This window comes from Pantherophis guttatus, chromosome 3 (genome assembly GCF_059756535.1).
Source record: "Pantherophis guttatus breed Tessera chromosome 3, ASM5975653v1, whole genome shotgun sequence".
Lineage (NCBI taxonomy): Eukaryota > Metazoa > Chordata > Lepidosauria > Squamata > Colubridae > Pantherophis > Pantherophis guttatus.
The window spans coordinates 57,464,042-57,491,170 of record NC_142065.1 but is presented as its reverse complement, the minus strand read 5'-3'; the positions used below and the strand labels follow the sequence as shown (position 1 = coordinate 57,491,170).

General features: G+C 39.3%; 1 protein-coding gene across 4 annotated transcripts in view; it reads right to left on the bottom strand.

The window, feature by feature from the left end:
• RNF220 (ring finger protein 220) overlaps positions 1-27,129 on the bottom strand; it is a 382,422-nt gene that overhangs the window by 116,141 nt on the left and 239,152 nt on the right. For all 4 annotated transcript variants that reach the window (XM_034414914.2, XM_034414912.3, XM_034414911.3 and 1 more), the window contains one exon: positions 17,387-17,516. In XM_034414914.2, coding sequence (XP_034270805.1) covers positions 17,387-17,516 — 130 coding nt within the window. The remainder of the gene's footprint in view (positions 1-17,386; positions 17,517-27,129) is intronic.

Here is a 27,129-nt window from a genome sequence, read left to right as displayed (position 1 = left end):
GCTCTGGCTGCATGTTTATTCAGGCAATACTTAAATTAAATGGGTTCCTTCCAGTTTAGCTAGGCCTGAGACAAAGCAAAAAGAAAAATAAAGGCATTCTTTATTTGGTTGGCTCTTCAGACTGCTATTAGAATAGAAACTTGGATGAAATCCATGTTCAATGCAGTAGGTGAGGGACTGTATTTCTAGTTTATAGGTGTTCTAGAAAAGCATCAACATATATTGTATTATTATTATTATTATTATTATTATTATTATTATTATTCATTAAACATGAAACTCAGTCAACTGAACATTTAAAAATGTGTCACAAATACGATTGACTGGTGCTAATGTTTGAAATGGGTTGCTGCCAGCGTCCTAGGTATCAACCAAGTATCTTCTTAAAATATATGATGTTCCGAGTAGCGCAGTTTTTTGCAGTTCCGCTGGTGTTATTGCAGGAAGCTGCAATTTCTTGATCTGTTATTATTTTTATTATTATCTATTTTATTCATTAAACATGAAACTAAGTCAACTGAACATTTAAAAATGTATCACAAATATCATTGACTGGTTCTGGTGGTTGATACGGGTTGCTGCCAACATCCTAGGTATCAACCAAGTAGCTTCTTAAAATATATTATTGTTGTTGTTGTTGTTGTTGTTGTTGTTGTTGTTGTTGTTGTTGGTCGCATAGTCAGCCAGAAGTTTAGACTGAATTTGGCATTTTTATCCACCTATCAAGTCTTTCCCAAGGACCTGGGATAGGCAGATGTTGGTGTCTGATGGTGTTAAAGGTATCATTGCAGGGTGTAAGCTGTTCCAAGTAAAGTTGCCTTTTGCAATTGACAGATGGTGATTTTGTCCATGCCGATGGTGACCAAATGGTGTTCCAGTTGTTTTGGAATTGCACCCAAGGCACCTATTACTATTATCATTAATCCTACTTTTAGTTTGTACAACCCAAGGCAGCTTTTATAATGTTCCTGTTTCCTATCTTCCCCATAACATCCCTGTGAAGTCAGATTGGCTGAAAGAATGAGATTGGTCCAAATTTTGGATTTAATGGTTATTGGGAAGATTAGAATTCAAGGCCTCTTATACCACTGTGGCTCTCATATAGTGCATTTCTATAAAACCAATAGAAACTTGCTATACTATGGGCAGCAAACAATGTGCTACTTCCTGTGATTACTGATGCTGGAGTACAGATACTACTAAAAAGCTATAGTATTCATTATCCTGTTTGAACCAATCTTGTTTCCACATAATTGCCCACACACATTAACAAATGGTACCTTCCATGGGTTGGGTTATTCATATGAACTGCCCTGTTACCCTGTAGTTGGCCATTAGTGCTCTCCATTGAGAAACAATTTGATGTTCAGCTACATTTCTAAATCTAAGTAACATTTCTCAGCAGTTCCAGGCGTTCACAAAACACTCGGGCTAGTTCATATAACAGCTTTCAAATAGAATAGATATACAATCTCGGTCTCAGGAACGAAAAACATAGACATCATACAGAGCTGGGTCTGAAGAAAAGATGACACGGGGTGGATGAGTAGAAAATAACTAAAATTAAATAGGCTTTTCTGCAAACTATAGGAATTCCTTCTCTATTTGGTTGGCTGATTTGTTAATTTCACTCCATTTCTATTTAACGGCTGAAAGGAGGTTCACACCACGGTGATCCTCCCGCTTTCTCCCTTCCTTCCCCGGAACAAGATGCTTCACATTTAATAATGCCTTTCAACCTCACTCGAGACAGGTTAAATTTGAAACAATTACATATCAAAGGCGATGGGGCGGGGAGACCCCACACTGTAATTTTTTTGGTTATTAAAGTAATCTCTCTCATGTAAATTCTCTCACTAACATGCCACAAACAGCATTAGGAAATAAATGATTTCCCCATGATTCGATTTACCAATACAAAGCACCTGCAACAGGCAAAAATAGGGCTCTAATATATGTTACTGAGGCTGATGTTTTGCACTGCATGACTCCCACAGCTGGAGATCCCCCTCTGTTTCTTGGGGAGGGTGGGTGATGGATGGATGGGGGTGGTGGTTAGGGGAGTAGGAGGAGATGGTGGAGAGAAAGAATTGTACTTAATAATAAAATTTGTATGCAAGTCAGCATCCCAAGCTAGGGATGACTGATCGGCAGCCAGAAAGTATTAAAAAGGCTTGCTAAACAGATGCTGACAATAGAACAAGACATATCAAATCAAATCTATTCCAGAAGCATTAATACACACATACGCACGCACACACTTTTCTTCCCAATCACAGCAATATGGGAGACATCAATAAATTTTTATGAGACTTTCAGAAGATCAACATGCTACTGGATGTGACAAAAAAGCAATGTGGCTGTCATGTTCGCTTTGTTGGGGACACTTTAGCCCCAGATGTCGAGCTGTGGCAGCAGTGAGTAGAAATTGAATTTGGCTGGCTTTAATCTGCCTTTTGTTGGCAGATGGCTAGATGCTGTAAAATGAAGCAAAGAGGGTTATTTGGGAAGGGTTGTCTCCTAGAGGCTGTTTCCTTCTATGTAGCACTTGCCTTTACATAGAAGCTGGGGACTTTTTTGTCACAATCTCAGCATTCCCTAAAATGGAAGTCCAAAGTCATTTTTATGTTACGAAGACACCCAGTTAACTATTCTTACCAATAAAGAAATATGGGTGTAGAGGTGTGTGCATATAAGATAGGGATAAAAAACACTAATACCATGTTTCCCCGAAAATAAGACCCTATCTTATATTTTTTTGAACCCCGAAATAAGCACTTGGCCTTATTTTTGGAGAGGTCTTATTATTTTGAGGTGCATGAAGCAAGATGGGGCTCCTCTTGCCGTTTTACCTGATTTTCAGCTCTGTCTCCCTAATCCTAACCAGAGGAAATGGCGGGGACCAGCTGCGCATGCATTTAAATATTTTCAGGGAGGGCTCATTTTCAGGGAGGGCTTATTTTTGGGGAGGCCTTATTTTTAGTGCATGCGCTCAAAAGCCCGATTGGGCTTATTATCCAGGGAGGTCTTATTTTGGGGAAAACAGGGTAGTGAGAATAGCAAATTATTTTAGGTAGCATAAATTATGATATATAATATTCAATCAAGTTTTATTTTTTTAAAAGTAGTGACATTTTAATGTACTAAGAATATTTGAGCAGAGAACAGGTATTTGAAATGAAATGCAAATACTATCTGTCAAAATAATGTAACTAATAGTAATCCAAGTTATTAACTTTGAGTATAATATTTTGATCTTTGGATATGTCTTCAAATAAAGACAGGAATTATGAGGTCAAACCACAGATTATTCAATCTCCTGTTCTCCTAACAGTAATTTATATTGCTTGCTTTACTATAAGAACATAAAATCTAATCCACACATTTCTTCCAACTCACCTCTTCTTGAATCTAAAACTGAGGCCAGAAATTTGGGTTTTCATTACATAATTTCTGTATATCTTGACAAATATATTATGGTGATTTTCTTTTATATTTCCTTCATGCAGAGATCATTACAGAGTTACTAGCTGAAAAGCTATAAGCAAAGGGGGGAAAACCCTTCCTATAAACAGTGCTGGAAAATTAAAAATGGTAAAGAAAATCATGACCTTTAAAGTTCAAACACCTTTCAGCACCTTTAATTTTTTTTTGCTCCAGGCCCTTCCAAAGAGCGCAATCTTTGGAGACCTCAGAATTCTCTTTAATCACTAAGCAAGTCAGCAGTGGTCTGAAATCATCACACATTTACATAGTAATAACCTCAGACAACACTCCCAACTTTATTTCATAGCCAGCATATTGCCACACAGTGAGAGATCCATGTGGTTTAAATTATAACCCATACATAGGAAATTAGTTGCTAGCTATGATCTTCACAGGTTTCTCTGACATTTCTAATTAAGATGATTTACATAGAATTATCCTTTGAAAGCAAAAAATTGTGTTTTGCTAGCTAATAAAATATAATTACTTCACACCCCTACCTACCCACCCTTTTCAAGTTATAGTTAGTTTTAATCTGTTTGGGGAATTATTTATCCAGTTCATTATGATAACACAGCTTACTTGCTCCTTTTATATAGAAGCAAATTATAAGAAAAGAGTGATCAGGTGGAGGAGAGTTTACCTTCTAAGGAATGGGGGGATTTGATAGGCAGAATATCTGTTATTGAAGTATCTTGACTAAGATGAATTTAGTTTTCATAATGATGCATTTATAAAGGAAAATACCATGTTCATATCTATGTACAAACACATTTGGAAGTATGCTAAGAAATTAACTATTTTATAGTTTATAATCTGTAATATCAGCATTCTGAAATCTCTAGGCTGGAAAGAATAATATAAAGAAGCAAGTTGATAAACAGCTAGTCAAAGCCACTGAAAAAATTCCCCCTTCAGAAATATTTCCATTTTGTGTTACTGTAGCGGTTTGTAAAATCACATCTGCACTTCCAAAGTTCCTCGTCAAAAACAAAATACATTTTCCAGTCTGTCCATATTGTTTGGGATGACAGCTTAACAAATCATCTGTAATTTGTCATCCTCTACATTGATAAAATTACAGCATTCAGCAATACCTTTCAGACTGTACACATTGTAAGTACTTTGAAAAAAGTTTAAGATTCAATAATTACACAAAGATCTCTGGGTGCTCTAAAAATACAATAAATAAAAAATAATATCTAGCTTTCTGCTTACAAAAAGTCTCAGTAAGAGACAGGAAAATTACCATTTTAAAAATCTTAGAATGCTCTTGACACCACCAGTCATTTAAACATCTATTCTGGTTTGTTATAAGGCTGTCCAGAGTATGTCCCACACAATGGTGAAATCCAATTTTTTTCACTACCGGTTCTGTGGGCGTGGCTTGGTGGGTGTGGTGTGGTTTGGTGGGTGTGTCAGGGGAAAGATACTGCAAAATCTCCATTCCCACCCCACTTCAGGGGAAGGATACTGCAAAATCCACATTCCCTCCCCACTCCTGGTGGAAGGATATTGCAAAATCTCCATTCCCACCCCACCCTGGGGTCAGCTAGAGGTGGTATTTGCCAGTTCTCAGAACTACCTAAAATTTCCACTACCAGTTTTCTGAACTGCTCAAAATTTCCGCTACCAGTTCTCTAGAACCTGTCAGAACCTGCTGGATTTCACCCCTGGTCCCACAGACATAATAAGCATGCACATCTATTTCATTGTAAACTAATTTTGGCCTAGCGTGTGCAAACTAAGCAAACTGTGATTAGTTCAAATAAGATGTTAGATAAACCATAGTTCTGTGGGATGTGTGAACTCAGTTTCTTAATACTGGGACAACTGTTCACTGAATAACCTCTAAGACATCTCTTAGGCATCTTGTTAACAAGATCATGGAGCATTTCTTAGATCCAACTGAGATGAAAGAAGTAACTGGAAAGCACTCATCATTCAGCAATCATCTCATTCAGCACTTTAATACCAGTTTGAAATTAACCCAACATATTGTCTTTCTATACAGAAGAGTAAAAAATAGCCACAAACAGCAGTGAAAAGGTTATCTAAAAGTAGTTTTGATCCAAGATAGTTCCATGGGAAGACAGAATGGTGGGGAAGTTTTTTGTGCATGTGTGCACACACAGAGACATATGGTCTAAATTTGACTGGGAAATATATGATACAAAAGTATTAGGGTCAAACTGAGCAAATACTATGTTGAAAGGTTAATTTTTAGATTAAGCCATTTGCCTTTGTTAGTTCCATCTCCAATTAGTCCCCCAAAAAATCTTAACACAATTTGAACATAATGGTGTATCAATCATTTTGGTTAATAGCTTGGTATGTGGATTTCCCTAAGATTTGCTTAAACCTAAGATTTGCACAAACCTGTTTTTGTGTGGCTTTGATATAAGCTTTCCTTTGAAAGAGCAAGTTTATGAATGCAAGTACTTGATGATGCAATCAGATTTTTATTTGAAATAAGGCACATAATATTTATTTATATACCAAGTAAGAACATTAGTCTATCTCAAGTGCTTTTAACAGCAACAGATCTTTCCAAGTTCAAATTGGATTTTTCTTCCCGAGTTCTCTAAAGCTGCAGAGTAAATGCTCTAGCAATGAGTTACAATCTTTTTCTATTGTCCCTATTAAGTTTCGGTGCATACACTATATCTTTTAAATAAGAATTGCCTGAAAAATTTACTCTAAAACAACAGCAATAGTATGAATAATGAGATGCTTTCTTTGAGCTACATTTGGATCCATATCCTTAGCAAATTCAGTTTCAACTGAGCACCAAAATAGAGAGATAACTGTTTGAGAGCTTAATGATGGAAGATATATCAAGGCAAAATTGAAAGCCCATTTTTGCTTTTGTATATTCAGCCTATACACAAGGAGAAAAGGTGTTTTGTTGCAAGAGGAGAATCCACTATTTGCCCCTTTGAAGTATGGAGCACCCAAGCTTCAAAAAACTAATGTTTATACGTTCACAAAAATCTACCCTACAGCAGCAGAGAATTAGATTTGAATTTACTGTGAGCTAAAAATAAATTTTGGAATTTTTTTAAAAAAGCAGTTCAGTACTCAGTGACTGATGAAACTAAATGTCTATCATATAGGCAACTCTTCAAATGAGATCAGTAGCAGGAATTACAGTTCCTGCTGAAACAAATTCAATTCAATTCAGGCAAATGACTTGGCCACGGTGTAAATAGCAATCCCTTGCCTTGGTTAACACCCTAACAAAAAGCCTGCAAATCAGGATAACCTTCATTTTGTATTGGTAAACAGCTTAAAAATGCCTTCTTTGTGAACTAAGGATAAGCAGAGATTTTCTGTCTGTGTGCAGCAACTTTAGGACAGACCTCCATGAAGCAATTATTCACATTAAGATCAACTCAGTGCTGAAATGCATTTTTTGCCTCTTCTTATAGACCAAACACGCTATGAGCTGAACTCTTTCATTCTTAGGAAATGAAAAGATGGGAACAGAAAAATATGATGCCAGCCAACTAAAGATAAGATAGTAGCCAAAAGAAAGATTAATGTGGATATGTATCTTAATCCCCAGCTCTGCCTTTAATGGCTCAAAAGAATTCAAACAAGTTATCCTTAAAGGAATTTTAAAAAGACATAAAAACATTTTCCTAGCCATTCAGGTGCCCAAGCTATCCTTCTGCCCATACTTAAACCCACTTGCCTCTTCAGCAGGGTATTTGGCCTCACCTTTATTAGCTAATTAGTTCAATCATATGGTGCACTTTTCATCAGCCAAATAGCTCACGATCACTGGCACGTTTAAAATTACAGCCTTTATTAACCTTTTTATATAGAGAGGAAACAGAAGCCAGGTGAGTTGCCAGATTCATTTAACATCATAAGCAAGAATGGTGTAGAGTTTGAACTTATACGATCTGAGGACTAGCTGGGCGAGATCATCCGTGGCTTCGGGGTGAGATACCACCAGTACGCTGATGACACCCAGCTGTACATCTCCACCCCAGGCCACCCCAACGATGCCCTTGAAGTGATGGCCCAGTGCCTGGAGGCTGTGCGGATCTGGATGGGGAGGAACAGGCTCAAACTCAACCCTTCCAAGACTGAGTGGCTGTGGCTCCCAGCATCCTGATATAGTCAGTTGACTCCATCACTGACTATTGGGGGTGAGTCTTTGGCCCCCACAGAGAGGGCTCGCAATCTGGGAATCCTCCTGGATATGCAGCTGTCCTTGGAGGAACATCTGACGGCTGTAACCAGGGGGACCTTTTGTCAGGTTCGCCTGATTCGCCAGTTGCGGCCCTTTCTTGATCGGGATTCCCTGTGCACAGTCACTCTTGCCTCGTCACCTCTCGCCTTGACTACTGCAACGCTCTCTACATGGGGCTCCCCTTGAAGAGCACCCGGAGGCTCCAACTGGTCCAGAATGCAGCAGCGCGGGTAGTGATGGAGCAGCATGGCGCTCCCATGTAACACCGCTCCTGCGCGAGCTGCACTGGCTTCCGGTGGTCTTCCGGGGGCGCTTCAAGGTGTTGGTCATCACCTTTAAAGCGCTCCATAGCATAGGGCCTAGCTATCTTCGAGACTGCCTGCTGCTACCGACGACCTCCCATCGACCCGTGCGCTCCCACAGAGAGGGCCTCCTCAGGGTGCCATTAGCCAAACAATGTAGGCTGATGACCCCCAGGGGGAGGGCCTTCTCTGTGGGGGCACCTACCCTCTGGAATCAGTTGCCCCCAGAGATAAGGAGAATCCAAGACCTCAGTGCCTTCCGCCGTGCCCTTAAAACCCATTTTTTCCAGCAAGCCGGGCTGGCTTAAGAAGAAATTTTTAAATGTTTTAATTGGTTTGTGATTTTTAATTTTTGGGCCAAATTTATATATATTTGAATTGTTTTTAATATTTGTATTTCATGTTCTTAATTCTGGCTGTACACCGCCCTGAGTCCTCAGGGAGAAGGGCGGTATATAAATTGGAAATAAAATAAATAAATAAATAAAATAAAATAAAGTTCATGCTCTACCACATTTAGAGCCTCAGCCAGAAAATGTGATCTAGCTTTATACTTCCATTGAATATACACACACAAACATGTATATGTATGTATGTATATATACTGGTATTTGTTGTTGTTATTTGTGAAGTTGTGTCTGACCCATCGCGACACCATGGACAACATTCCTCCAGGCTTTCCTGTCCTCTACCATCCTCTGGAGTCCATTTAAGCTCACGCCTACTGCTTCAGTGACCAGCCACCTCGTTCTCTGTCATCCCCTTCTTCTTTTGCCCTCAATCGTTCCCAGCATTAGGCTCTTCTCCAGTGAGTCCTTCCTTCTCATTGGTGGCCAAAGTATTTGAGTTTCATCTTCAGGATCTGGCCTTCTAAAGAGCAGTCAGGGTTGATCTCTCTAGGACTGACTGGTTTGATTGCTTTGCAGTCCAAGGGACTCGGTAATTTGATAATTATATTCTCTAATCCTTCATCCAAGTAATTTTTAAAAGTGTTGTTGAGCATAAGTTCTAATAAGGAGCCCTATGGCAGTGATGGCTAACCTTTTTGCCATCGTGTGCCAAAAGTTGGGGGAGTGCAGGATGGTCGCGCATGTGTGTGCCCACACACATAATTCTATGCGCCCTGCCTCCCGCATATGCACACACGAGCCCCCATGCTCCCCCCGCTTTTGGCATGTGATGGCACGATGGGCCCAGTACGCCCATCTCTCCCCAGTCTCCAGAGGCTTTCTAGGAGCCTGGGGAGAGCAAAAACAGCCTTCCCCACCACCCCCCGGAAGCTCACTAGAGGCCGGAAACAGCACATTTGCCGACTTCCAGTGAGCCCAGAAGGCCCAAAAATCAGCTGGCCAGTACATGCATGCATGCTGGAACTGAGCTAGGGCAATGCTTGCATGCCCACCAATATGGCTCCGTGTGCCACCTGTGGCACACGTGCCATGGGTTCGCCATCACGGTTCTATGGTATGCCATTTGATAGTTTTTTTTTCCAGCTTGATGCAAAGCCATACACTTATTGGCTGCAACTTTTAACCAGCATTGTATCCATCTAATTGTAGTACTGTCCAGCCTATATTTAAACATCTTATTTTCTTTTCTAGAATCCCCACCCTTCTGAATGCTTTGAAGTCAAGGTACACTGGGTCCATAACATTCCTGAACCAAGCACTATCAAAAAAGAAGATCAGGTTATTTTGGCATGACTTATTCTTGCTAAACCTATGTTGACTCCTGTCAAAACAAAGCATTTTCCCTAAATACAAACTGACTGCTTAATAATCTGTTTGAGTTTTGCCTCAGCATCAAACTGATCGGGCTGTAATGATTTTGTTTCTCTTTCTTAAAGACAGAAACAAGATTTGCCCTTCTCTAATAGAGAGCAATTCTTGGCCCTCTCTTATATGACAACCTTTCAGAAACATGAAAGGTCCTATTATATTTCCCTCTTCGTTCACTCTTCTCAAGTCTAAACACATCCACTTTCTTCAGTCTCTCCTGGTTTTTAGTCTTCTGATCATCCTAGTTGCCCTTCCTTGAACCTGATCCAGTGTTTCTGCCCATTTTAACAGGACAGTTTCTGTCCAATGCAGAATATAATGGAAACATTATTTCCTGTGATTTGGAAACTATACTGTTCATGAGCCAAAATGTGTCTTTTTTGTACCTATCTCACTGTGCTGACTCGTTTTTGGCTTGTGGTACACTGCCATTCCAAAATCTTTTCCACAATACATCTTGGTATATTATCACTAAGCCAGATATCCCTCATCTATAACTGTGCATTTTGTTTTTCTTAAATAAGTTTGTGTTGTCTAGTAAATTTCATTCTGTTATTTTCAATCCACTTTTCTAATGTAGCAAGATGATTTTGAAATTTGTCTTCTGCAGTATTAGCCTTCCAATCATTTGGTGTCATCTACAATTTTAATATAAAAGGAGAAGAATCTTGAAGGAAAAGAATCTTATGAAGTAACTGACAGAGATCTCAGCGCAAAGCTTCAATACATGCTAACACTGGGTAACTGACTATTTACAAAAGAACCTTGCAGTACTTAACAGTAAGCAAGGCTGTAACTTGAAAAGAGAAAGACTGTGCTGCATGCAAGGGGAAACACAGAAAAAAATGCCCTTTCCAAGGCCCTTTCAGTGACAAGAATAAAAACATTCTACTCCCATAGAATTTATCATACACCCATTACGATGTTAATTGGCAAGACCCAGGAATCAATTAATTCACAAAAAAATAATAATTAAAAATTAAGATAAATCATTAGGATGTTTCAAGCAAAGGCCAAACTCCATTAATTGACTTATCTCTTTCTACAGGGATATACAGTATTAAATACTTTCTAAAATTAAAAGCTAATCCTAAAATAATAATAATAATTACAACTTTTTTTCCTTTCCCCCCCTTTTTAAATGCTTGTGTTGTTGAAAATCTGGTTGCCCTTGAGTGTCTTTGGTGAAGCACAGGAGGCCTGTCATCAGCAGGACTGGGCTGAAGACAGATAAAAAAGTATCGACCAGTCGGACACACAGCTTCTGCTTTATTGATCAGGCGGGAATTTAACTTGCTGTGCATATCCACAGTGTCAGCAAGGGCCACAGGCGAAATTAAAAGTACTTGGCTTGGAGATGTCGCCATGATATCAAGGGAGGGTGGGGGAGGTGGAATGGAAGGAGAGGGAAGAAAGGGAAGGATGAGCATTTTTAAAAAGCAGATGAGAAAAAATAAATAAAAGAGAAATTGACGAGAAAAAGGTTACTGGATGAAGGGAGATGGGGGGCCACCTGGATTTAATTTTCACTGAGAGTAATGCTAGCTAGTCACTGTGTCTCAATGCCTAGTTAGTTGTGAAGTTGCTTTTAAGATGCAATGATATATGTATCATGTATTTTAATAAGCTTTGTAGAAGAAGGAAATCTAAATATCTCTAATCTAATTCTTGCAAAACTCGGTAACTATTGCTTGCTTTGGAGGCCTCTGAGAGCTACCTGGTTAGTTTACAACCTTGGGTATAAACCTAGGAGATCAAGGCATGTGACAATAGAGGTTATATGTATTTTATGCACTTTATTTATCCTTTCAGAGGGTTGATGGTATAGTCTTTTGGGAGTTGGCCCCTCTAGAGGATTTTGAAATCTACAGTTCTCAGTAGGGACAGTTAATTATTGAATAATCCAGATAATTCTGTTATACTTCTTATAAGCTGCTTGTAAGGTAAATCTTAATGATCAACATAGTAAAGGATGGCAAAACACTGCATTTTTTTTTCAAATTGAATGGGTCTTATCCAGTTATGAACCTGGTGGAATGCAATGTGCCTGATTTTCTTCTATCTGTTATGTTCTGGCAGTTGTAATGAAACAGGCTACTGATCATATAATGCAAAAGAAATAAGACAGGGGAACATTACATACTGGATATGGATCAAAAATTAAATATTCTGAGCAAAATATGGAGAAATAACAAACGTAACCCTACAATTATACATTAAAACACATTCCTAACAGAGAAAAAAACATTTTGAATACGTAGGCACTTTCCCTTTCAAGAGGGAAATAATTAAAATTCTATTTTCTTTTAAAACATATTTTATGTAATTTGTACAGCATATGGATGTATTGTATTTACTGACTAAATGATTTATTGCAGCTATAGCTGCCTCTTTGCCAAGAAATTTACAATATAATGCAACAACAAATAAAAGTGAGAGATGACAAAACAGCAGATGAGCAGATTCATTGGTAATCCTTCAAAAAATGATGGCATAAAGATCTGGTCTAGCTTTCATTTCTTCTGCCTTGGCAAATGATATGTAGGGAGGGCAGCAGAATGAAAAAATGTTTTATCCTCTTTCCCGACTCAGAAGTGTATTGGATAACTAGTTCCATGGTGACCTAGATTTTTTCTAGATTACCCTATCTTCATGACTACAAACTATGAAATATAATATTAGTAGAACTCATCTCAGATCCTGACCAACTAATGCCAGGTGCTCATGTGCAAAGATACAAATGTAATATACAAATGTTTGTATTCTGCATATTAGAAGCTTGAAAGGCTATTTCCAATTAATCGTTTAGTTTAGGAGAGCCAGTATCTGTGGCACAATGGTTGTTAGGAGAGAAGGAAGATGATGACTTTAGGGATATTTCAAAATTAAGATCCTATTAATGTCCCCCCCCCCCAATCAAGATACTGAGTTTTTGGAGAGGGCATTTCTATTCCCAAATCACTTTGCCCTAGACCAGTAATTGCTTTATTCCCAAATCCTATCCCAGGCTTCTACGAGGCACAAGCTGCAACTTGGCATTCTGTGGGTTTGAGTAGAAGGGTGGGGAGGGAAAAGGCTGCATGCAAATTTCATTTCTGAGCCACTGGTGCTGTTTCAAGTGCCAGGAGCCTCGGAGCCCCTTCTCAGCATTACATATGTAACAGCCTCATTGAACTTGACATGTCAAATTCAGGCCATTTGTGCAAAATCTCCCTTTAATAATACCGTTTCATTTCACTCAAATGAGACTTGAATGCATGTAAAATGGAAAAGGATATTTAAGCGCTAACATTAGGCAGATGTCTTGCCAGAGGCCGATTGAATATATGAGATTTTGAAGTGGTTAACACGATTTCGCTGCTCCCTCTTAGAATATGTCACCTGCTGGGCGATTTCACCCCCACCTTTTTTCCTTTTTAAGTGAAGGATATAAATTGAAAGAAAACAAAACTACAAACTTCAGCTTGGAGGCGATTAACTCCATCTATGCTGGTATGTTCTTTAAAAAAAAAATAAACACGCTTCCATCTTTTATATACAAGGCTGTTTAGGAATCTGTATGAAAGTACCAGCAGAATCTGGAGGCAAGATAGGTGATAGAAATGTTATTAAGAAAGGTGAAATGAACTCTTTCGAAATCATATAATTCTTCCTTCTCGACTGGCAAGATTTCTGCAGATTAAACCATTGCTAGTAAAAGCCTAAGGAAAAGAAAGACTGAGTACATAGCAGGGGTGAAATCCTACTGGTTCGGACTGGTTCGGCCGAACCGGTAGTGATGGCGGCAGGTGGTTCAGAGAACCGATAGCGATGGCAGCACAAGGCTCCGCCCACTTTCCTGGTTGTCATTACTTCCTGGTTTTAACCAGGAAGTAACCTGTTTTTTACCCTCTGCGCATGTGCAGAAGGGTTTGTGTATGCGCAAAGAGTCTGTGCGCATGTGCAGAGCGTCCGTGCACATGCGCAGAGGTCCATGCGCATGTGAAGCGTGCGGCGCGTGCACTTCCAAACTGGTAGGGAAGGTAAGTAGATTTCACCCAGGTACATAGGAAAAACTATTGCAATGCTTAATTAATGAATTCAAGCTTCAGTAGGCAATAGCACTCTTCTGTTCTATTTCTACACAATTTATTAGCCGCCTCAACAACCGAAGCAACTCTAAGCAGTATACAAAAGAATAAAGATTAAAAATGAAAATACAGTAACATAAAAAGGAAATTTCTCTGAATATGTGAAGGAACAACAATATTGAATAAAAAAACAGTCACTTGCCTTCCTGGCATTGAGACAATTGGATCTTGTCTCTCATTTAACAAAATAATGTATTACAAAACTATTCCTGTACTTGAACATTGCACAGATCACTGCTAATTTAGCAGGTGAGTAAAAAAAAAAAATCTACCAAACATCAAAGGAGTTGATACTACAAGCCAACATTAGCTGCAGCTGAATTTATTTTTCCCAAATAAAGGAAATATTGCTATTTAAGTAGAGAAATCAATTGTCCTGGGATAGAGTCCAAGTAATGACCAATTTGAAAATAAAAGTGAGTTGACTGAAACAGAACAAACCCAGTTACAATCAGGATCTCTTTAGGATGCAATCATATTCTAAATGCCAAGGCATGATCTGAAGACATAACAGCACAGCCTCCTTACTGCTGCTAAGTAGACAAGGGCCCAATCAGAACCTAGGAAACACCCCGAATCCTTGCACTCAGTGATAGAGGAAGATGCACAATATAAATAAAATAAGCAAATAAATATAATGTAAATTTAAGCAAAATTGTAATCTCTGTGATGTTGAAAATTTCATTGAGAAACAGATAAAACACTGAATGCCAGCAACAAGGATGCATGGCTGTAACAAACTCCAGTGCTTTATTGATGTAAATAAAGATTGTATGCTCAGGATGATTACCTTTAAATCTCTTTGGCTATGTAAATGAACTTTCAGAAGCAATAAACTATGGCGCAGCCAGTTTATTTTATGGACCTCAAGTTAAATGCTTGTGACCACATCCAAATCGCTCACAACTGCTATGATCATTCCTGTGCCCAATGATGTTGAATGCACAATATGGGTTGGGACAACATTGTCTGATAGGATATTTTTCCTCCTCTTCTTCCTCCCACATCTTAATCCCAGCAAAGCAAGAGCCTCCCTGTTCCATATTACTAAATAGTAGCTGCTGGTCATTTTGGTTACAACTAGATATAGTTGCTATGTCGTGTTGGACTTGGAGTAGGGTGACCTGGGTTCAAGTCCATTCTGAGCCATCAAAGCTCCCTGGGTAACTGGGTCAGTCATTCTCTAATTCAGCCCAACCTACTTCATAAGATTGTTGCTGTGGAGAAAATGACAAAAGGAGGAGCAATATATGCCACTTTTACCTATTACCTATTAATCCACTAAAGAACTAAATGCATTTGTAAGTTTTATTTGCTTATTGGAGTGCTACTCTTTTTTTCAATATAGGTTGCTTATATTCCTTTTGTGTACTAGGATGGAAAGACAATGCCACCATCTTGATTATGAAAAACAACATTTTTTTTCCTTTTGCCAGCAGGATATATGCTACCCCTGGAAGGAATGGGAACATGTTCATCTCTCAGTGCAGAACCCCCCACATTCTCAGGAACCCCAAAGCAGTTTGACATTTAAAGTGGTTTGTTCCTATTGCCAGGTTAGGGCAGGGTCTGCCAGAAGGCCGATGATTAGCCCCTGGGGCCTGATTGATACAGGAGGCCGAAGGCTATCTATTGCAGCAGGATAGGAGTCATTACTTAATAATTAATAAAGGCTCTGCTATTGCTCTTCCACATGCATACAGCCAGAATAGTCGAGGGCTGGGAGTAAGCTGTCTCCCCCTTTTAACTGCCGTGGTTATTTAAAGGAATAATGCCATTCTTTTTCATTTGTCAGCTGGCCCACAATGGTTCTTGTCAGCCTTTATGATTTAGCGTTTCCTTTCCTTTCCCATTAAGTACTATTCCTCCCCCCACCCCCACCCCCAGGTATCCAGCTACAGGCTGCTCTCAGCTCTCCTATAAGGCTTGCCTTGCTGTTTCCATAAGCTCTCTGAGGGCTAATTGCTTCTGTTCATTTACACCCCTTCATTAATTTGCTGTGGCCCTTTATTAAGTCAGACAGACCCCCAAAACACACTATAAATTATATACACAAGGGAAAAGTGTTGCATGACTTGTTCTTTTTCTATTCCTCCCCCCTGTAAGAAATGGCAAGTTTGGGCTCAGTACCAGGGGGGAGGGGGGAACGGGACGGGGGAAAGGCAACGGATGTGGAGCCAATGTAAATTTGCTTTTATGCCTGTTTCCGTTAAGACATTTTGTTACTATGGGGTCCTTGGTGCTCTCTGAGCTTGACGATTTTCTTACAGATGTTTCACTCCAAACTAGGTAACATCATCAGTGCTGCAAAATAACCCACCCAGCTCAGAGAACATCCAGGACCCTGCAAGTTCAACCTTGAGCTACAAATATTCTCTTCAACTGACACCTTGTTTACCTTGAGAACAGACCTTGGACCAAGTTAAACTCCTTTTCCAAACTCTCCACAGTGATGGTATTTTTGGGTATTGGGGCTTTTAAAACCTCATGGCTCCAGGCTTCCTGCCATTCCCAAAAACCTGATGACTTTGCTTACTACTCTCACCTTCCGGATTTCTTTCTTCACCTTTTAATCATGATGGAATTCATTAATAAATGAAATGAATACACACTCTCTCCCAGGCTGCAGTTTTATTGAGACAAGAACAGGAATCTGTTGCAGTGATTTCCCACATAACTGCTAGCAGTTAAAATGCAATTAATTTTTTTAAACAGGACTTTTGATGTGCTAGAAAGGGGAAGCTGGAATGACATGCATTCCTGACCAAGGTTCCCAGGAAATATTGTCTTCCCAAAGACAGAATTTCTAATCTTTTAGTGCTAATCCCCAAGCGTAAACCAGGATGGAACTAATAAGAAGTCAAATATATCCTGAAAGCAGATCTACTATGGAGAGTAGATATACAATTCTCATCAGGAGGCATGCTGGTAGAGTTGGCTGACGGAATTATCTTACTTTGGTAGATCTTTGGGTCTGAGAAAGTAAGTTCATAAAAAAGGGTACACAAGTGATGTAATAAGAAAAAAACATCCCTAATAAATTAAAGGGTTTTACATTCTTCACCATGAGAGAATAGAATATGAAGAATGGTCTCATTGGCTATAAAGGGAAGATCTTCAGTTTAATAGATCTAGGCAGTGGTGGGCTACAACTTGTTTAACAACTGGTTCTGTGAGTGCACACTTGCGTGCAGTGTTCAAAATACAACAATTTGAAGCTCAGCTGCTTACCTTCTAAGGGAGCCCCGGTAAGTAGAACAGCAGAGATGTGGAAATCAGCTGTGCCGCGTGAATCAGCTGAGCCAGAAAGAAGGAAATATAGGACAGGATAGGGCAGGTGCAGGTGGGTGGGGCCACCTGATGGTCGGAACTACCGGTTCACTAGAACCAGTCCGAACCAGCAGTAGCCCACCACTGGATCTAGGGCTAAAGCCCATATGATTCTGGTAGGATAGGACAGGTCAGGAGCAAAGTTGCTGTACTTACCTGATATTCAGCTGTGTTAACTTCTCCAGCTCCTGCTCCATATGTTCCTGCAGCTCACCTGGGCGAAGCAAAACCTGACAAATAGGGCAGATAGGAGCCTGGCTGTCAAAGAGCGTTGCCTTCTTCTTGCCTGTAGGGAAACAGAGAACATAGCTTTGAGTTTCAAGCATCCAGAGTATTCCTATGCCTTGTATAACTGCAGGACACAAATATTTATCCACAAAGAAATTTTGGTGTTATTTATTAAGGAGCCAGAGTAGTATAGCTACTACTTATTTTGCATACCAACCTTGTTTTTATTTCAGTAATGCCTTCTACCCTGTTTAGCTAAGATCAATGTGGAACTTCCTGCTTTCCCAGTTGTTCTAACTTGCTGTTGTATCTAACCTGAACCCTGGGATTTAAGTTTAGACTAGTATTTCTTTGAAGTCAAGGTAGGATTATGGACGAGAGATGGTAAAGGAAAGATGGGCTAAAGAAAAGTTAAGCATTCCACTATATAATCTATCTAATACCGTAAGCATAAAAAAGGTAAGTTCAAGAATAGAAACAATTTATTCTTTACATGTGTAGAACTCATCTCTGGGGACAGAGCACCATAACATATTTATATTATGGCAAAATGGCATAACCACCAAAAAACAGATTCCATGAACTGCAGGGTATCATTTTATATACAACTGTTTTCCAGCAGGAATTTAATTTTCTTATAACATGATGGGAAATATGTGGCTTTCTGGCTGATTTCAAAAGCTCTCTATAAGTGATCAATTCAGATTCCCATGAGAGTTAACTATCCCTTCTCTACTGCTCTATCTCAGTGATTCTCAAATGGTCTGTTACAATCTCCCCATATTCACCAAGTGCAACCTGCTCACTTATATTCTCACATTCATCTCACTTCCAATCAGTTGGGCAAAGCTTACTCATTGCCTCACTGCAAGTCAGCTGGCCAAATGCTCACCACTTCAGCCACCAATGAACTACTGATGAAGAGCTTGGAGGTTGGCTAATGCCAGTTATAATCTGCACTGGAAAAAGGTGCATTGGGATAAATATTGAAGGAGCTATGTGTGTAGTAGATCCCTCTCATGCTCATGAAATAAGTTTTGTCTGAAGGCAAGATCACATCGTGCTTTATTCAGAGAAAAGTTTGCAGTAAAAAAAAGCCTTCTACTTGCAGTTCAGCCCTGAAGCAAGATGTGACAATTGTGAACATGATCAAATAACAGTTTTTCAGCACATGCCTTTTCAACATGCCATAAGTAGAAATAAGCAGTGAATACTGTATTCGGCTTCTTAAGCAGTAAATAAATGCTTGTTTTTGTTTTTTGAAGATTGTCTTCTTAATTGTGTTCTGATGGTCTTAAAAATAACTTGAAGGGAGGGGTATATTTTACTAATGTGAGTGACCCCCTGCTTTTCCTAAATGTTTATTTAGTGGTTTATGGCTGCAGAAAACTTTGTCCAAATCAAAGATGTCGAAGAAAATGTGTGCTTATATAAGAGAGAATGAAAAATGCCATAAGAAAAAAGAAGTATTCATGTAATTTATTTGCCACCTCAATTAAATTTGTATCCATATCCACTTTTGGCTATGGTTCTTTGTATTGCTTGCTTCATCCGTACAGGAATATGACCTTTGAAACAAAACACAATTGCTCACCTTAGCTTTACAGGAATACTGAATATATACTATTATGCATATTCATATAATGCAAAGGAATATATGCATACAACTTTGCTGTAAGTAGAAAATTAATTTTGTACAAAATAGCTTTGAAAGTGAGAATGTCTAATAACAGTATATTTTAATCAGCAGCAATAATCTAAACTTTCAACACGTAAACCCCATTGATCACTCTAGTTGAAACCAACCTTTAAAAGAACAAAGAATAATGTTCTCTATCCTGTTTTGAATTGAATGTGAGAATTAAGTCATATAGTTTGAATTAAGGCACCTCATTCCACTTCACTATGGAGAGGAACAGTAAGAAGCAGAGCGGAGGACTTAAGATGCCAATTTTTTTTCTGGAAGTTTCTTGAGTTCTATGAAAGGTTTGAAGCAGGGGTGAAATGCTTCCGGTTTGGACTGGATCAGCCAATCCGGTATTGATGGCGGCGGGTGGTTCGGAAAACCGGTAGCAAAAATCCCTGGCCCCCCGCCCATGCCCACACAACCGCCCAGTCGCCCGCTTGCCACGTCTTTTAAAAAATGCTTTTAAAAGGTAAAAAAAAGGCTCTGACGATCCCAGCTGAGTTGCCTGATCGTCAGAGCCTTTTTTTTTTACGTTTAAAAGCATTTTTTTACAACCTATTCGGCCGAATAGGTTGCAAAAAAAATGCTTTTAAACGTAAAAAAAAAGATTGCGTACCACATCTGATCACCCCCCCACGCGCTGTTCTACTTACCCCATGCCTCCTTTTGGCGTGCACTTGATGCATGGTGTGCACTGTGCATGCGTGCACACAGCACGCATGCGCAACCAGCGAACCAGTAGTAAACTGGTTCAGATTTCACCACTGGTTTGAAGTGATTAATAAAATATACATGATGTTTAGAAAAAATACCACTCATACCTGCACTGCTCAAACACTGAAGCAGACGTAATTTAATATTCTTGCTATCCTGAATGAAAGGTAGTCCTTGACTTATGACTGGTCATTTAGCAATCATCTGAAGTTCCAGTGGAGTTACCTGGAAAGTACTTACAATCCAGATTATATGTTCTGATAATCACTCCCCTTGCAGCCATGAGATTTCAATTAGGGTGTTTGCAACCAGGCTTCATTTATAGTTGTTTACAGTGTCCCATTTTATAATAATGGGACCAAAAACCATTTATTGCTGGTTTTTGGCAAAATAGCGTCATTGGTTTGCTTAACAACTGAGGATTCGCTTAACAACTGGTACAAAAAAGGTTGTAAAATCAGGTTAGTCATGTGATTTACTCCTTTTATGACTTTCATGAGTTATGGCCATGATGGGCAGGCTCCATTAAGGTTGAGGATTACCTGTATGTGATGAATTGCTGCTAGATATTTACCTTGAGTGTATCTTTCTTCTGAGAAAAAAATTAACCAATAAAACTGATAAAACAAAAAATGCAATTCAAGGTTTCTGGTTGTCACCTTTAAATTCCTTTATGGTTCAGAATCAAGTTACCTGAAGGACTGACCGTCTTTTCCCAAGAGTCTCTACCTATCGGATTCAATCTAGCTGACTGAACATGCTGCAGCTCCTGTCAGCCAAAGAGTGTTGCTGGCAGGGACTAAAAAATGTCCATTTTCTGCAGAAGCTCCTGCTCTGTGGAATATTCTCCTCTTGGAAATCAGAATGGCCCCAATCCTGTTGGCCTTTCATAAGGATTTTAAAACTTGCTGTGTTTCAGAGCAGGAGCACTGAATGTATTAAGGGCCCTGTTTCTTGGCTTTATGTTAACTGGTTGACTATCTCAGCTGCTGTAGATATGTATTTTGGATGTTTGTATTGTTTTTAAATACTTTCCCCTGTTTTTATAGTTTTGGAATCATAAGCCACCTGGGGTCATTGATTGAGATGAGCAGCTATAGAAATTGAATAAATAAATAAAGTCCCATTTCTGAACTGAAGAAATGAGTGAATTTTGTAATATTTTGAATCATTCCTGAAATACATCACTGTTCTAACATAGCAGAATTGAAATATGTAGACTTAGGTGCCTACAATTAAAAATCTCTTTGAGACTCTGTTACTTGTCCTGATCAAGAGCCATTGTAATAATCTGCCTGTGTTGTAAGTACAACAACAAACGTTAAAGCATGTAATAAACCCACAAAGAGCCACAAGGCCATTCGTCAGTTCCATTGTTGTGTTAGTTGCTGTGGTCATCAGAGGGGGCTGCAAACACAGTTCTTATGGATGTCTGGAAGGGAGAATACTTTATAGTTTGTTACTGACATCTATTGTGGAGCGCTCCTACTGGATTATTTATGCATTAGACATGGATCAAATTGGTTAAATCTGTACAAGAGGCAATAATGCACCATAAAGCAGATTGTGTGCAATGTGGCCTTCCAATCATAAGCCCAAATGTGCCATTTTATGACCGGAAGTTAGCAAAAATGCAGAGCCCAGTTAAATGAATCCTCTTAAAAGGAGTAGACTTTCCCCAAGGGAGAAAATGTTGGCACAAATACTTTGCTTGGGTGACAAAAAGGGGTGCAAAGAGAAGTGTTGTAAAGGAAGGAACAGCTGTTGTTAATATGCTTTAACATGAACAACAGGGAAATAAATCTGAAAATAAGCTGCCTTTTGCTAGCAATTATCTAATAAGGATGTCATACCTCCCTTGTATTTTAAATTCAAGTCCCCTGCTTTAGGTTTCTCCCTTTACTGTCAACCTATCCGCTACCTTTTACTTTCATATTGATGAGAGGATCTAGGATTGTTCCTTCCCTGCCCCATAACTCCAAAGAGGAATGGAATAACTGAGTTCTAAGAAGAAGCAGGAAGACATCTTAGATCAAACAGAGAGCAGGAGTGAAGCCCTATCCCACAATTTTCCTTTTGAAATTCAAGCACCACATTCTTTTTCAAAGCAATGGAGGAGGAGAAAAAAGAGAGTTCCCTAAAGTCAGATCCCCCCCATATACATCTGCTTTTTACTCCTGGCCAGTATGCAACAAACCTGTGGAGGATAAGTAGCCTGTCTTCATAGCTCTCTGTGACTCTCTCATACCCTTCAGAGTGTTGTTGCTTTTCAATCACAGCCAGAGCAAAACAATCCGCCCACTTTGACTGGAAGGTGAACAGCCCCCACTTCCTCTTGGAGCTTTTCCACTTTTGTGTGGTCAAGGTCCAAAATAACCTAAGAAAGTCCCCCACTGCTACTATATATAACCATAGTCCCGATTTGTGTAACAATGCTGGTGTCTGAGCTCTCCCTTCTAAAACAAACACACAGCCTTTGAGCAAACGGGAAATCCTGCTGGATCCCTGCTGCAGTCTGGATGCCTGGACAGATAAACATGCAGAGCGATCTCACTGTCTCCTTCCCACAGCAAAGCTTCTCTGGGTTGCGTCACTATCCATCACCACTAGATGTGATCTTGAGCTGCCACAGCCCACATAAATAACTCAATTCTGTTTGGTGGTTTTGATTAGTTTCTGCTCCATCGTCTCCTAGTGAAAAATCGTGTTTTTCCAGCTTTGACTGTTTTAAAGTGAATGTGTATCCTAAGAAGGGCAATTTGCCATTGAAACATACATATGTACAGGCACACCCAGACTTAAAAGTAGAACAAACCCAATGCAAGTCAAATATTTACGATTTGTTACCAAACTGCACATTTACTTTTAACTTGCTGATCATCAGATGGACAGCAGGGGGCACTATTAAAACAAAACTAGTTACAATTAGTGAAGGCTTAACTGAAACAGTAACCCATTAAAATGCCTGTCATTTGCCAACCTTAGATCTAAATAGATTTTAAGATCATTTAATTTATGTGACACAGAGAGCAAAAGACTGCCGTTCACTCAATGGAGGAAACAAGATCCATTTCAATATTATACCCCTAACGCTGTAGTACTAAAAGTCATCTTGATCCAAAATATAATAAGCTCTGCATCAAGACACCTCACAAAGAAGCCACTGGGAGTACTTTTCCACATCTTCCCAAATTATGCCTGCTAATGGTTCTGGTGAAAATCAGAAAAAGCAGCTGAGAATGTGATGCCCGGCAACTGCCTGATCTGTGCCAAGTCTGTGTCTACCACCTCACTGTGAGCTCCCACACCCCTCCATTTTAGCCAAGGCTGCATCCTCCAAATGGCCCCTTTCAAGTTTTGTTTTTTGGGCAGCTGTGTTTGTGTTTGCTTGGCCTCCGTGCCTGCCCTTCCCTTCCCTCTGGCCCCTTGTAACTCAGCAGGGTTCGTCTTCAGTGTTTACCCTCCTTGGCACTGCTGTCTGTCCCCTGCAGCCTTGGCTTGCTAATGCTGCAGAGATGAAAAGGGCCAGCCACATCCCTCTCTTGTGCGTGCAGACTTCCCTGGGCTCCAAAGAAATGTTTCCTTCTAAGGGTTTGAAACTAAATATTTCCTGTTCAGAAAGGGCTGGGGGGGGGGGTGGAGAGGACATCAACACAGACATCACAAAATCAGTCCTGTGAAATGAAATATCTTCACACATCAGCCCTGGGTAGATCTGTACAACAGGAAAACATACCTAGTATTCTCTCCTCGTAACCTGTGAACTCAACAATTTTGTCACCTCCCCAGGAATTACCTCTGGGCATGTTCACACATTTAGGTTGAATAAGGATAGTTGTAAGGTTGTAACCTGACCCAATGGTCTTTTTGTCCTTTTTACTTCTGCTACCAAGCAAAATCGGGAGATTCCAGAATTTCCCTCACAATAAAATTGTTCCTTGCAAAAGGATAAAAGGAGATATTCTAGCAATGCCCTGTGGCAGTATATGCCAAAAGAATTTGACTGGTCACAACTACTTTTTTATTTCTATTGTGGGATATGATTTCTGAGAATTTAGCATGCAAATTTATTGCAAAAATTTTTTTTGTAAAGGCCACCTGAGGCTTATTCACGGAATATATTTTCAAATTAAACTCAGCATTGAAAGAGGGGTGAGCAGCTCTCCCCTCCCCCCAAAAAAGAGAATCATTTCTGAATTCACTGAAGAGCCAGTTTTCAAGTGTGGAGCAAATTCTCAGCAATGAAGAATTTGAATAGGAGTACGCTATTTAAAGGCCAAGTGTAGCACTAAGCTTAGAACAAATGTGTACTAAAACTGCACTCTTATTTCATGTACATACACAATCAACTCAGTCAACTTACACCACATTATAATGCAAACATTGTTCAAAACAACTCCCCTTATTATGATGTCTTGTTCTCGCATAACAATGCTATAATGTGGTTTTAATGCAATGTGTTTTTCATTTAGTGTGATATGTTCACTATAGTTCGTTGGTCATGTGGGTTTTTCTTTGGGAAGGATCCATCAAATTAAACCAAAGAAGTAACTACATTATTAATTATTAATTGACATTATGATTGAGTAAGGATGTTGTAAAACTTCTAATCTCTCTCTCTCTTTCTCTCTCTCTGTCTATATATAAAATGTGTATGTGTCTATATATAAAATGTGTGTGTATGTGTGAAGCCTTTTCATATATAGTTTTGTTGTATTACCATATTTTTCAGAGTATAAGATGCACTTTTTTCCCTCCTAAAAGAGGCTGAAAATTTGGGTGCGTCTTATACTCCGAATGTAACCCCACCCACCGTCGGCCCCACCCTTCAGCCTCCGCGCATCCTCATCCTGGCTGCAGAGTTTGCCACCAACAATGGCTTGTGTTTCTGGGCTCCACACATTGTGTTTTCAGCCCCCAAACGCTCCATTTGAGAACCCTTCAAGGCTGCAGGCTGCCGATCACCGCCCAAAACGCAATGTGTTAGGAGGCTGAAACCGCAATGCACAGTGCCCAAAATGGCTAACTGGAACAGCTGCTGCCTTCTCTTACCCCTTCCGTGCTTTACCTGCTTTAGTCACTGGAGCTCTCGCCAATGATCAGCTGTGCTTTTGAAGCTTTTTTTTAGCTTCAACCAGCCCCAACCTCAAAACCAGCGAGCAAACTAATGTGCTGTAGCTGACCAGGCTAAGGATGCTAGACAGATGAAAACCTGGTAGGCAGAATTTTTTTCCTACTTTCCTCCCCAAAAACTAAGGTGCGTCTTATACTCCAGTGTGTCTTATACTCCAAAAAATACAGTATTTTTAAATAATTTTCTTTTTTCTATTAGGTTATGTTTCATTACTATTCTCTTTGTTCTGTTTTATTAAATAATGGGGAAAAACACTAAGGACATCTCTCTTTTTAAGACACAAATATTTACCGGGCGCTTTCTAGTTTCTGCCACATCAAGACTTATGAAGGAACGCTGCAATTTTCATGTTTAAGAAAATAATCTGTCATGTTCAGATACAGATGAAAAGGCAGGGCTTCAGGACAAGGGCACTATGCTTCATGATTAAAAAAAAAACAATTTGTAGATGGTTTGCATCAAAGCGATCTGATCACCAATGTTTTGTAATATACCCTTAATTTTCAGAAACCGTGGCTGCATTCCAATCCAGCAAATCAATTTAACTCCCAGGTTCACATTTCATAAGTGTCTATCAGGCCTACTAAACCCAATCAAATAATTTACCCTGAATCACCCTATATAAGTGAGTACTCAGACCTGTTGCTTGAAGAGCAGCTTAGGAGAGTGGAAGCAGAAACATAACCAAAATGCTGACAAAGCCTCAGGGTCTATAATCAAATTCTTGTAGTTTTTATGGAGGTTATTTCTCCTGCTGATGATAGACCCCCTGTTGTTAGTTCTATATTGATAGCAGGTATCTGTTGTTGTAACAAGCTACTTTCCTCCAGCTGAAAAAAATAATCATACTCGGAAGGGCCCATATTAACTTTGGAGCAGCCTCCAAATATTGGTTCAGCTCAATGAGATTTAACCACTGCCAGTCCATGTGACAGTAAAGGAGCATCTATAATAATGTGATTTTAATTTCCATACTAAGCACTTATATTCTGTTTGTTAAACAAGAGTTTTCCCCCAGAGAATGATGGGATTATTCTGGCTCCTAGACTTCACAAGTAAGCCTAGCCATGTTCTGATAAGCCAGAGACTGAAGAAAAACTGGTAACAAAATGCTTGGTTGCCTCAACAATGTTCTCTGAACTGTTTTATAGCGTATAATTCTCTGTTTGCCATTTCACATCCATTGTGGACAGATCTCACAATGAAGATAACTGCGAGACAATGAAGAAAAATACTTCATCCCAAACAGCTCAGGAAGTGAAAGAGAGATGGTCAAATTTCACTGACTTAAAGCTGGATAAGCTAGATCACTCGTCAAAACAATGACAAGTTAATTATTATCTCATACAATTTAATCAGTTTACAATATAGACACATAAAGTTAAAAAGTATCACAGAAGCTACCTAGCTAAATTCTCCTTTGTAAGGTAGAATAGTGTAGGTGTTTCCTCTGAAGTACAATTTCCCTTTTTTTCAGACTCAGAATCATGATACATCCTGACGAATGCTCCACTGACAAATGCAATCTCATGGAAGATTTTTACAATGCTAAATAACATAAAGAAGAGTCCCCAAAGAGATTTCAATAATCTCAAGCTCTGATGAGCTGTACTTCGTCAACCCTCAACTCCTTACAGGATTAATGCAGCACTGTAAAAGATCCCAGCTGGTTGCTTCAAGACTCACTTTGGAATAATCTAGCCTACTCTACAGCAGGAAAACAATAAATAAGAAAAAAAGAAACAGGAATCCTTGCTGGGTTAGCTATTCCCATACTGTCTTACCATTTTCATCATATGCGCGATTCAAATTAAATATCCGAACACAAGGTGAAAGGTCACAAAAATCTTTTATAATTATCCTTTAATATTTAGATGTTGGCATGCTATATCACAAAGTGTATCTAAATGTTTATAGAAAAAATGCCTGCAGGCAAGTCTTAGAGAGGCTCTTCTTCCTACTTTTTGTGATAGCTTGCTTGACTACTAGGCAAAGCAATATGGTATGGTTTTAATTCATAGGAATCAGACAGTGAAATTTGTGGCATCTATTGAGATACTTCCTGATTTCCCTCATAATTCAAGCAATCAGCAAATCACACAGATATTTCCAGAAAGATTAGCCTGTTATAAAGCT